The sequence below is a fragment of the Phyllostomus discolor genome, chromosome 7 (assembly GCF_004126475.2).
Source record: "Phyllostomus discolor isolate MPI-MPIP mPhyDis1 chromosome 7, mPhyDis1.pri.v3, whole genome shotgun sequence".
NCBI lineage: Eukaryota > Metazoa > Chordata > Mammalia > Chiroptera > Phyllostomidae > Phyllostomus > Phyllostomus discolor.
In genome coordinates, this window is record NC_040909.2 from 107,941,624 (window position 1) to 107,954,896 (window position 13,273).

Here is a 13,273-nt window from a genome sequence, read left to right on the forward strand (position 1 = left end):
AAGGCACAGCTTAAAATACTGCGCTTGGTATATCTGGGCAGTGACACATTTTCCTTTAAGTGTGCCTTAATGATAGTACTGGCATGTAGATGATCTCTTGTGCGTTTTCTGTTTTTGTGTGTGTGTGTGTGTTACAGCTTGGACAGCTTTTAGCGGCTACCATCAAAGAACTTCCAGGCCCTAAAGAAAGCAGACGGACCGCTAAAGACCTCTGGGAAGTGGTGGTTCAGATCTGCAGTGTGTCCAGTCAACACAAACGCGGAAACGATGGCAGAGTTAGTTTGATAAAGCAGAGAGAATCTACATTAGGTATAATGTATCGGTATGTTTTGATCAGTTTATTTTTTGAGTTATATTATTATTTATACTATTTGTACTACTTCAAGAGCATCTACCATTATCCTTATGTATCTTAAAGAGAGATAGTGTAGGAATTCTCTGGTACTGATATCTGATGGACTTGGCTGGCAGGACCAGATTTGGAAATACCTTGTTAGTTATTTTAAGAGACTGTCGAACATGTGACATAATCAGTGAAACCTTACAGTTGGATAGTACAGAAGATGTTGGTGTGATTAAAACAGAGAAGAAATTTGATCACTAATATGGCAATAGAATATTGTACTCTTTTATTCATGCAGAACTGGAGAGTTAGCAATAAATCACCACTTATAATTTGCTTTCTTGATTTTAGTTTTAATTTCTGGTATTTAATGTATATACAAATTTTTTTTGTAGGAGTGAATTGCTCTCTTTTATCAAAAAATTACGGGTACGTTTTATTAAAAGTTAATTACTATTGCTGATTTTCATAGACTATGGAGGGGGGTCCCCAAAAACCTGGAATTTATTTATAAAAATTGTGCATTCTTTTTTTTTGTTTTGTTTTTTTTAAATATTTTATTTATTTATTTTTAGAGAGGGAAGGGAGGGAGATAGAGAGAGAGAGAGAGAGAAACATCAATGTGCGGTTGCTGGGGGTTATGGCCTGCAACCCAGGCATGTACCCTGGCTGGGATTTGAACCTGCGACACTTTGGTTCTCAGCCCGCGCTCAGTCCACTGAGCTACGCCAGCCAGGGCTAAAAATTGTGCATTCTTATATTTTTGAAACTTCGGTCATCTTCAAAGTACTCTCCATTTTATGTAATACATCTATCGAGACTTTTTCCCACTGCTCAAAATAGTCTTTGAACTTGTCAGTTTTGATGCCTTTTAGTGCTTCTGCTGTTTTTTGTTTCACCTCTTCCACATTGGCATAATGTTTTCCTTTGAGGACTTTTTCCATCTGGGGAAACCAAAAAGAGTCTTTCTGGGTGAGATCAGGTGAATAGGGAGAGTGAGGCATGAGGGTCATGCCATTTTTGGGTCAAAAACTGCTGAACACAGCACCGTGTGGGCAGGTGTGCTCTTTAATCAGCCTTTATAAGATGGGCAAATGTGTTGAAAGAAAGAATCTTCAAAAAAAATTTACTGAAACCAAATGCAGCCTCTCACAATAATGCCAGCTGGTGCACTGATACAGATGGGTTCCTAGAACACTAGCCTAGTGGGGGAAGCCTGTACTACAAGGGGCTCACGCTCCAGAAGATAATTCCAGTTTTTTGGGGGGATTCCCCTTGTATTACTATAAAATATTGAGTGCTTAATGATTATTTAGGTGATTTATTAATGTGCTTTAGTGATGAGTATGGGATAGTCTGAATGGAGAGATTTCTTTTGCATTTACTTAACTATGTTTTGGCGACTAGAAACAGGTATTTTTTAAGTTGTAAAGAAGCCTGCATGATAGGGCTAGATGGGCTAGATGTGTGAAGCCTAGCTTTGATTTTGGTTTGATAGTGTTAATATCATGTTTGTTGGACATAACCTAGATTCCATTTTTTATTATTTTAAGGAATAAAAGTCATTTTTTTGAGGTAGCTGGAAGTACTAGTTGGAAAGAGATTTATTTACTCAGTTACAGAAATCATAGGATTTGAGCGTTATAAACTGGACACCTAAATATGATAATTTTTATGTAAATTTTGCACCATGATTTCTTCCATATCATTAAAGATAAAGTTGATCTTTACTGTGTTTTAAACTAAAGCAGATGGTAAATTTCAGAATTTTTTTGGAAGAAAATATTTGGTGTCCCTGGGGTTGATGGGAGAAATATTAAAATACATACAATATTTAAGGATTCTGTGTTTTCTTTCTCATAGGAACCATTGGTTTTGTCTATTATTTTATCACTCTTCGTGAAACTTCATAATGTTCGGGTCAGTATTTTATAATTTCATGTAAAAATTTTTTGAAAGAAATTTCCATTTAAATCACGGGTTTTTGTTTTTGTTTTTTTAAGGAGGACATTGTGAATGATATTACAGCTGAACACATTTCCATTTGGCCATCCTCCATCCCCAAGTAAGAAGTATTATAGCTTACATTTCATTAAATTATTTCTGTATTTAGAACTATCCTGACTGGCATAGATAAGTTTGAATAATTTGATTAAATGGCTACAAAGTTAGCATTCTGTAGCCAACTTTGTGTTTCTCTGTTTCTCTATTACAATGATTATCTCCATGAAAATTGTGGATAAGGCATAACTATGAGAAAGAGCTAAGGTCTGCCAGCTTTAGGTAGAGCAGAAGATTTCTAAGTAGTCCTGATGCCTTGTCAGTGTGTAGAATTAGAAAATTGAGGCTAAAAATAATGACTTTTTATCAGGTTTCTAGCATATTATCTCTTTTACAAGTATCTATGTGAAAATATATTTTTTAAAATAATTCTTTGTAGGTCTCATCTAACTCTGTGACTATCAGAGGCTTCCAAATCCTTCTTGTTGCCTTAAGGAGCTCTTTAATGACTTTAAGAAATCTTCACCCTTCCTTTTATCACCTGAGAATCACAATAAGATGATGGGGGAATATTTTTAAGGGAAAAAAGTATTCTTTTTCTAGAAGAAACCATTTACATTTTTTCTGTTTCTACACGTAGTAATTTACTTCTCATTCAGGAGAGTCCATGTTTGTTTCCTCGCAAAAATTACTTTCTTTTCCTCTCTTCCCCCCTAGTCTTCTTACTTTCTGCCTGAATGTAGTCCTAGGCTTCATTTTATTGCTCTTAGTGGCATCTGTGAAGAAGAAAAGATTTCAATAGGTAGGAAGCAGGCAACAGAAAGAGAGTAATTTGCTTTCATCTCAGTCTTCGAGATTGGAAGCAGTTGTGTATCTCATATGGGGATTGGAGGGTCAAAAGTGGGTTAGTGACCCTGCCCTCCACTCACTGGGGCTTCTTTTCCAAAGGAGCACCATGCTTAATGAAGCAGATGTGCAGGTTCCACAGCTTTCTAACTGCAGATTTTACATAAAATTAGTTCACTAGGTAGTCCAAGAATCAGGCAGAGATCATTTTGCCTTTTTAATTGATAGTTGTCACACCTCTTTGGTATTACTGTGGCCCCATCATTAGACTATAAACTAATTATTGATTTTCAGTGTGTGTTTATTATAAATGAATAAAAAAATGATTTACCATAGAGGGTCTGAGCCAGACTCCTAGGATTGGAGTCCCAGCCACTCCGCCTATCAGGCATATGACCTTGTACCAGTTTCCTCTTGTGAAAAGTGGGTAGGTGAATAGTACCTCTTTCAGAATTGTGAGGATTAAATAAATTAGTACATTTTCTAAGCTAATTGTTTAAAATAAGGTCTGGCGCATAGTAGGCTTTACTATTATCTTCATGATAAAATTACTTTAATGTAAATTGACCTAGAGAAAATAAAATGTGATCATTGTGTCTTACTGCTCCAGGGAGATAAAAGCTGTGTTTAGTTGGGTGCTGGCCTGGTTTTTATCTTCACAGTTCCATCTTCTAATTCTTTATCTCAAGACCTCTGGGTTTAACTAGGCTCAGAGCAGCTGATCCTGTTCCCTACCCTTTTTGATTCCCTTGTTGCTACCAAATGTACTTAGATGTTACATTTGCCACATCTAGCCCCTAATCCTGTGATGGCCAGTGAAATACCTAATCCAGAGGACTTAGTTACTCTTAGAAGAGGCCACAAGGTGGGTTTAAGTATTGTTAGTATTTGAGCTCATGTTTTCGGTGGCTTCTAGATAATAGAACTTAAAAATCATTTGGGGAAAATTTATGAGTCTCTCTTTAATTTTATTACCTGTAAATGTACCTAAAAAGCAGAGCTAGGTGTTTATCCTACCACTGTTATATGCTTTTTATTATAAAATATTTGAAGATACTTTTTAATAGCAGCTTTCTTTGGCATTTTTAGGGGAAAAAAGGAAACAAAAATCAGATTGTTTTCAACCCACTATAAAAAGTTAGCTTATCACACTTTCTCAGATATTTTGATAGTTTTTATATCTTTATTCCTAGTAATATTTAGCATATTTATGATCACCTAAAATTTGGCTAAGTCTTTTTGTCTTTAATAAATGTGTGTATGGAATTTGAAGTTGTTTCTTAAAATAGAGATTAATGTTCATTGTCTTCCTTTCAGCCTGCAGTCAGTGGACTTTGAAGCTGTAGCAATCACAGTGAAAGAGCTAGTTCGGTATGCCCGCAGTATAAATCCAAACAACCATTCCTGGTTAATTATTCAGGCAGACATTTACTTTGGTAAGTGGGATGTGTGGTTGCTTTGTGTGTTTTATTTCCTGGGACTTTCAGAAGTGAAAATAAGTATGCTATACATGTATTAATACTTGATTAAACTTGGCTTGTTTTTGACAGATGCCTGTCCTTCCTAGATAACATTAAGAGAGTAAAGCTCTAATTGTCATATGTATGCATTTTGCTGTGTAGAGCCTTTGGTTCAGATGCTTTTTGAAGATTTATTTATTTTTTATATTATATTTTAGAGGGGAAGGGAAAGAGGAAAAGAGGGAGAGAAACATGGATGTGGGAGAGATAGATTGATAGGTTGCCTCTTGCACTCCCCACACCTGGGGACCTGGCCTGCATTCCAGGCATGTGCCCCGACTGGGAATCGAACTGGTGACCTTTCAGTTCACAGGCCGGCACTCAATCCACTGAGCCACACCAGCCAGGGCTGGTTCAAATGCTTTTAATTTTATGTTGACTACCTTATTTCTGTTTTTTTTTTTTTTAATAGTGAATATCTGGTAAGTTGGTAAAATAGTTTGAAGGAAAGAGGTTCAAGTTAGCTTTCAAAATTGCTGTTTAAAGGTTCTGAAATCTGTCCAGGTACTCTTCTGTTGTTTTTTTTTAATGGTTTTATTTATTTACTTTTAGAGAGTGGGGAGGGAGGGAAAAAGAGACAGGGAGAAACATCAATGTATGAGAGAAACATTGATTGGTTACCTCTCACATGGCTCCAACTGGGGACTGGCCTGCAACCCAGGCATGTGCCCTGACTAGGAATCGAACCAGCCACATTTAGGTTTGCAATGACACCCAGCCCACTGAGCCACACTAGTTTGGGCTGTCTGGGCGCTCTCGATAATTATTTGTATTATTGGTAATACATGGATACCGATAGATCTTTCCAATTTGGTAATATTTCTGTTACTATACAGGTAAACAAAATTTTTGACTGGTATCATTCATGGTCAGTTTTTTAGAAGTTGGTTTTTTAAAAGAGAAATTCCCAAATATTATAAGAGTAGAGAGGGTAGTATAGTGAATCCACATGTGTGTGCCATCTCACTCTAATAGTAATTAACTTATGCCAGTCGCATTTCATCTGTACCTTCACCTACATTATTTCTCTGTCTCCCAGATTACTTTTGAAGCAAATTGCAAATTTTAAAAGTAGTTTAAAAATATAAAGGCAATTTATCTCAGTGTTGGCCTTGATTAAGTATTATCCCTAGGTCTATGGTTTGAATATACTTTTGTCAACTGGTGAATTAATACCTGACTCTTTACAAAAGAGGCTCTGTCTGTTTTTCCAACTGATATGTCTAATGATAGGTAATTCTTTATCTCAATTTTCTACTCCAGCAACAAATCAGTATTCAGCAGCTCTTCACTATTACCTCCAGGCGGGAGCTGTATGTTCTGATTTCTTTAATAAGGCTGTGCCCCCTGATGTTTATACAGACCAGGTAAGTTGTTTTTATTGGCTTTTGTCCTTGTCTGCTTTTAAGTGTTCTTCTTTCTGGGTCCCTTTTGGGTGAGTTTTCATTTCCATGTTTGTGGTGGTGACTCCCAAATTGATTGCTTTAGACAAGATTGTTCTAGTGCCCATAGTCCATTGATGCTTCGGTGTTCCCCAACACCTCAAACTCAGCCTGTCCAAAACTGATTTCAGCCTTTTGCTTTACTGGTTTCTCCTCCTAGTGTCTGCTCCCTCCAAAACAGACAGACAAACAAATAGCCCACCAAAATACCAGACACCTTTAACTGTTTGAGTTGACTAAGCCCAAATCCTGAGTGTCATGTTCTTTCTTGACTGACCCTCCCACACACCACAAATGGCCCAATTCAAGGCGTGTTGGTTCTATCTCTGAACTCTTGAATTTTGTTTCTTTTCTGCTGCTATGCATTGCTCTTTCCTCTGGTTTAGTCTACCAGTATCATAATTTAAAATAAATGTCATTTTCAATGCTTACTTCAATAGCTTTTGAAGTAAGATTTAAAGTTTTTTAATAACTAGTTTTTTAAATTAGTAAACTTTGTTTTAGAACAGTTTTAGATTCACAGCTAAGTCGAGCAAAAATTACCCTATGTACCAGCTATGGTATAGCTTAGTAAATGTTTCATATGTACTTTAAAAAGAGTGTATTGTGCTGTGGTTGAGAGAAGTTTTGTAAAAATGTACAACCCCTACACATGCAAAACCTTCCCCACTGTCGACATCCCCCGTCAAACTGGTGCATTTGTTACAATTGATGTTAATTTCTTAAAATAATAATTGTTTTTATAGGTAATAAAAAGAATGATAAAGTGTTGCTCTTTGCTGAATTGCCACACACAGGTTAGTTTATTTTGATGTTGGTTTATTTGTCTGGATATTAGAGTTTATAGTAAATATAAAACATTGGACTGGGAAGTAGCTTTTATTTTCCTTATAATTGCTTATAATACGAGCTGGTCTACTCCAAGTGATTTGCAAAGCCACTTAAATGATATATTCTTGATATAAGGATCATTAAAAATTTCCCCTCCAAAATTGGGAGAGTCATTGTTGACACTAGTGACATGAAACCATTTTTAAATCTTTATTTGTTTATGTAGGTGGCAATTTTATGTCAGTTCCTTAGAGAAATTGACTACAAAACAGCCTTTAAATCACTGCAGGAACAAAACAGGTATGAATGATTTTTAAAGTAAAATGAAGTTGTAGTTTGCTTAAGAAAGAGGAAGTAACCCAATTCTATTTTTCAGTCATGATGCCATGGACTCCTACTACGACTACATATGGGACGTCACCATTTTGGAATACTTGACTTGTATCTTTTCACCTGGTGTCACATGTGATATTAGAACAGTTCATTTCTGTAAATTAAAGAAGTATTTAATATTGTGTATTTTCTAAACCAAACCTGAAAAACAGTTGAGATTCTGTTATGGTATTTAATAGTATTAGGTTTATTGTTATTTTTTTAAGATTTTTTTAAAATCATTGTTCAAATACAGTTTTCTCCTTTTTACTCCCAATCCAGTTCCCCACCCCTCCCCACTTCCCTCCCATTAACACTCTCCCCTTAGTTTATGACCATGTGTCCTTTAAGTTTGTTCCTATGAACCCTTCCCACTGTCCCCTTAAATTCCCTCTACTCTCCCCTGTGGTCACTGTCAGCCTGTCCTCTATTTCAGTGTCTTTGGTTACATTTTATTTGTTTCTTTGTTTTGTTGTTTAGGTTCCTGTTAAAGGTGAGATCATATGGTATTTGTCTTTCACTGCCTGGCTTGTTTCGCTTAGCATAATGTTTTCCAGCTCCATCCATGCTGTTGCAAAGGGTAGGAGCTCCTTCTTTCTTTCTGCTGCATAGAATTCCATTGTGTAAATGTACCATAGTTTTTTGATCCATTCATTTACTGATGGGCATCTTGGTTGCTTCCAGCATCTAGCTATTGTAAATTGTGCTGCTATGAACATTGGGATGCATAGGTTCTTTTGAATTGGTGTTTTAGTATTCTGAGGAGAGTCCCAGCAGTGGAATTGCTGGGTCAAAAGGCAGATCCATTTTTAGTTTTCTGAGGAAGTTCCATACTGCTTTCCATAGTGGTTGTACCAGTCTGCAGTCCCACCAACAGTGCACTAGGGTCCCCTTTTCTCCACAGCCTCTCCAACACTTGTTTGTTGCTTTGTTTATGATGGCCATTCTGTCTGGTGTGAAGTGGTATCTCATTGTGGTTTTAATTTGCATCTCTCTGATAGCTAGCGATATCGAACATCGTTTCATGTGTCTTTGGATTTTCTGTATGTCCTCCTTGGAGAAGTGTCTGTTCAAGTCCTTTGCCCATTTTTTAATTGGATTCCTTGTCTTCTTAGAGTACAGTCTTGTAAATTCTTTATATATTTTGGAGATTAAACCCTTGTCTGAGGTATCATTGGCAAATATGTTTTTTCATACAGTTGGTTCTCTTTTAATTTTGATACTGTTTTCTTTGGCTGTGCAGAAGCTTTTAATTTTGATGAGGTCCCATTTGTTTATTCTTTCCTTTATGTCCCTTGCTCTAGGGGACAAGTCAGTAAAAAAGTTCCTTCGTGAAATATCTGAGATTTTCCTACCTACATTCTCCTCTAGGACTTTAATGGTGTCACATTTTATATTTAAGTCTTTTATCCACCTTGACTTTATTTTTGTATATGGTGTAAGTTGGTGCTCAAGTTTCATTTTTTTGCACGTGGCTGTCCAGTTCTCCCAAAACTATTTGTTGAAGAGGCTATTTTTACTCCATTTTATGTTGCTGCCTCCTTTGTCAAATATTAATTGACCATAGAGACTTGGGCTTATTGGGTTTATTATTCTTAACGGATTCATTTAGATCTTCATCATAAAAGAGGAGAAACAGATAAAAGACAAATTGCGGTAAGTTACTTTGTGCCTTTCTTCAGTAATATACTTAATTTCCTTAATATTAAAACCATTGTTAAGAATTTGACCGACAAAAAAAGATTTTGTGTGCCTAGTTACTGCCAAGTTGGTTATTAGTGTTTACTTTTTAAAAGATCCTATTATGGTAATACAAGTTTTTATATCTAGTTTATTTTGTATTAAAACATTAGATCACGTCTCTCTACTCCAAACCTTTAAGTGGTTTCCCATTTCACAGTGTCAAAGTCCATACAGTGGCCTGTGAGGTCATCTATGATTTTCCCATCTGACTCCCACTTGCTGACTTCTGCTACAGCAATACAATACCAAGAACATTCACCACTGAAGGGTTTGAGAACTGTCTGTTCCAGGAACAGTTCTTTAACTTCCCTCAGGTCTCTCCTCATATGTTACTTTCTTAGTTTAGTGATCATTCTTTCCTAACCATCTTATAAAATAGCAGTGTCTCTCTCCTTTTTCTAATACTTTTATTCTCATTTCCCCTTTAAAAAGTTGCTCAATAGCAGTTATCTACATCTGACATACTACAGGATGGGCAAAAGTAGGGTTACAGTTGTATGTGAAACAGTTTATTCTTGTATTATTATTTATTATTGTATTTTCTGTACAAACAACTGTAAACCTTACTTTTGCTCATGTCTATATATATGTTTATTTACTTACTAGCTATTTCTCCATGAGGGCAGAGACTTGGTTTTGTCATAGCTGATACCTAGAATAGTTCCTGGCACATAATAGATGCTCAATAATAACTGAATAGACAAATTACTCATTTGAATTTGACTTATAAGCCAAAACATTATACATTTTAGTGGCCATTTTTACTTGCCTAACATTTGCTGCATTATTACTACTATAGATATTTTCTATTCACTTATATTAATAAAAGTAAATACCATTTATTAAGTGTCTTTGAAGCTTTGCTCTTGGACCAAATTGTGTGGCCACTAGTTAGAGGAAACAGAATGATAACAGCATCTTTAAGAAAAAAGAAAGAAAGGGAGGGAGGGAGGCAGGGAGGAAGAAAAGAATAGGAAGGCAGTTGTGCTTGACTGGAGGCTACTAAGCCTCCCACTTCATCCAGGTCTGGAAGGTAATACTGAAACTTTTCCAGTTCTCTTATGCTATTTTCAAACCATCTCTACTTAATATTTTTTAAATCCTTTCTCCTTCAAAGCTTATACCTCCCCCCTTACTTGCTTATCTAGCCAACCTCTGCATGCATGAAAAGAGGTGATCAAGGACTCCCACACCCCTAGCATTAGAAGTCCACTGTCACACTTACTGTGATCAGCTACCCACACCCATGGCTGTGTCTTAGAATTATTCTACATAACATCTCTGCCAATAATATCTCATTCTCTTACTTCTTGACTTCTTTGTTCCTCATGCTCAGTGAGATGTTCAAGTTTATGACCAATTTTTCCCTAGTTTGTCAGCCTCTTCCCAGCTTCACTTTCTTACCTGCTCACTTTGAACACAGCAAATACCACTGCTCTGCATCTCTGAGATACTGGTACAGGTTTGAGATGAGACCCTGGAATCTAATTTTTAAGTTCTTAGACCATTCTGATGACCGATCAGATTTGGGAAAGCTATCTGGGATAGATGATCAGAACTATTCTTTGATAATATTTTCAGTATCTTTTCTTTTTTGTTCATCTCACCTGGAAAAGTCCCAACTCTGAATCAGTTCAAATACTTGTACATTACCCCCCCCCATGCCCCCAAGGCATTGAATACTGTTGGAAAGTCCTACAACCATGTAAACTGGTGCCGGTACTAAACCATGGTCCCCAACCGTAGCTAGCCCCTCATCTCTCTGTTTTTAAAGCAGTCAGTAGTCAGTGGTATACAGTTATTTTTAGGGACTATTTTAGACTTTCTTCCTGTTAAGCCCCCATCCTCTCTATCCCTTTTCAGTTTTCAGTAACTTCCTTGCCTGTGTTTGGAATAGATCAGAAAAGAGACTCACCAATCCTAATTCCTGTCCTAATGGAAATTACAGTCTTGGGAGTTGTGGCCCTGTGAGTGCCAGCTTCAGATTCCTATTTCAAGTCCTGTATTCTGCCTTTGAATAATCCACATCTGTACTCGTCAAGTCCACTCTTTTAGTCAGTAAAGGGTTATGCTACTCCTGATGAAGGCAAGTTTCTATGCTTTTGATTCTGTCCCTCCATTGACCTTTTAATCAGTTATCTTCTATATTGTCAGCCTTTTGAATCCCATAGCCCATTAACTTTCTCATTCATAAACTTTTTTGACTGCCTCCATGTCCCTTTAATCCTGTCTCTGCCTCGTGTTTTGAAGCTCTTCAACCAAGTGCAATTTGACTTCAGCTGTCACCATTCTTAACTCTTCTCTTGGGTCATCAAATGCCAAAGCCGTTGGATACTTTTTAATCCTTATCCTATTTACATCTCCTTCCTTCTTGAAGTCCTTTATTCCTTTGACTTCCCTGACATTTTTATTCAGTTAATTTTCCCAACTGTTCTACCTTTTCTTCTTTGCCATTATCTTCCTCTGTCTACCCCTTAAGCTTGGTTTTCCCAAGCCCTTTGGTTATTTTCTGATTGCCCTATAGCTAATCTCACTCACTACTTAGATAGGGTGTATCATTTCTCTCAAATATTTGGCTCCTTTTCCCACTTCTGTTTTATACTTCAGAATTTTATAGATAGTTGTCTTTAGGATATTTTGTTGAGATAACTTTAGTTATACTCCACTACCAGGTTTCCCACATGTATTCCTTCATATTGAATGATATGATATAGCAATTCTTCCTACTCCCTAACGTAATTAAAGATCATTTTTGAATAGCCTTATCTCCCTTCAAGCTACATGTCAAAAGTCTTTGTTAAAGTTCTATTTAAAAAAAAAATCTAGAGATAGATTACCTTATAATACAAAGGTGATCCTAACGGCCTAAAAAATGATGTTACAAAACACTGCATGGAAGAATACTATGGGTTTTTAGTAGGCTGAGGTACTTCTAATCATGGAAGAAATGAGTCAGTACATGATAAGCGCTGAGCAAGTAGCTATTTTTGCACATTAAAAAGTGAAGCCCTGCCTTGGTTGTTGTGGCTGGGTTGGGTGTCATCCCAAAAAGCAAAAGGTTGCCAGTTTGATTCCCGGTCAGTGTGCATGTGTAGGTTGTGGGGTCAGTCCCCAGGTGAGGTGAGTATGAGAGGCATTTTTAAATTTTCCAGAAATGTTTAAAAAGTGAATCCCTGAAACAAGCATTTTAATTTTTTTCATACTATTTTATAGAAGGCTTCATTTAACTAAAAATGTCGTCATCCAGTTATATAGCTTATTTACTAGTATTTTAGACAAACTCATCCTCAGTAACATTAAATTAATTCCATAAACTATGGTTTAGCAATTACTTACCTTTTCCTTAAGAGTGGTTATAGTCAGCCCTGACTGGTGTGGCTCAGCTGGGTGTTGTCTGGCGAAGCCAAAGGTTACAGTTTGGATTCTCTGTCAGGGCATGTACCTGGGTTGCAGCCAATCCCTGGCTGGCCCATGCCAGAAGGCAACTGATCGATGTCCCTGTCTTCCTCCCTTCCTTCCCTTCTCCTTAAGAATAATAAAATCTTAAAATACAGAACAAAATAAGAATATCTCAAGGCTTGATGAACACCACCCACTGGATGTCCATAAGCACCTCAAACTCATCCTACCCTCTTCAGAAATCACCCTTTCCCCCAAAGGTGACTTTCTTTAAAAAAAAAAGAAAAGTGCTTTTATGTTAATTTCTTCCACATCTCTTAGTATTTATGATTCGAGTTAGCATGTATGTAGCTTTATATTGTGTATATTAGCAAGACTTTTTTTTTTTTACCAGACCTCTAATAACATCCCTTTTCTGTTTTGGAAGATCAAAGCCATTGGCCAGACAGAATTGAACGCGAGCAACCCAGAAGAAGTGTTACAGCTGGCGGCGCAGAGAAGGAAAAAAAAGTTTCTCCAAGCAATGGCAAAGCTTTACTTTTAAGCATTTAGTTAAAATTTCTTAACTTTTATTTTTTAAACAATAGGCTAAATATAAACAGTATTAAAAGATGAAGTATATAATACATATGTACATAGTGGTGATCTCTTTTCAGACAAAATACCGAAACAGTTTAAAAACAAAAACTATACAGAAGACTTCATTTCATAATAGCTTAAATTTGTAATTCTTCAAAGAAGAGATTCACATGTCTCATAACAGAATAAACTAACAA

The 13,273-nt window shown here is 36.5% G+C and overlaps 1 protein-coding gene across 2 annotated transcripts in view; it reads left to right on the plus strand.

Annotated features, from left to right (window-relative positions):
• Positions 1 to 13,167, plus strand: part of INTS8 (integrator complex subunit 8) — a 50,104-nt gene extending 36,937 nt beyond the window's left edge. The window contains exons 17-27 of one of the 2 annotated variants that reach the window (XM_028534080.2): positions 138 to 322; positions 739 to 772; positions 2,207 to 2,263; positions 2,347 to 2,408; positions 4,508 to 4,626; positions 5,974 to 6,077; positions 6,899 to 6,949; positions 7,210 to 7,283; positions 7,360 to 7,424; positions 8,968 to 9,011; positions 12,925 to 13,167. In XM_028534080.2, coding sequence (XP_028389881.1) covers positions 138 to 322; positions 739 to 772; positions 2,207 to 2,263; positions 2,347 to 2,408; positions 4,508 to 4,626; positions 5,974 to 6,077; positions 6,899 to 6,949; positions 7,210 to 7,283; positions 7,360 to 7,424; positions 8,968 to 9,011; positions 12,925 to 13,041 — 912 coding nt within the window. In that variant the 3' untranslated portion in view covers positions 13,042 to 13,167. Of the gene's footprint in view, positions 1 to 137; positions 323 to 738; positions 773 to 2,206; positions 2,264 to 2,346; positions 2,409 to 4,507; positions 4,627 to 5,973; positions 6,078 to 6,898; positions 6,950 to 7,209; positions 7,284 to 7,359; positions 7,425 to 8,967; positions 9,012 to 12,891 lie in introns of both variants that reach the window. The other variant, XM_036031260.1, reaches the window with a different exon arrangement.
• Positions 13,168 to 13,273: the final 106 nt, after the last annotated feature.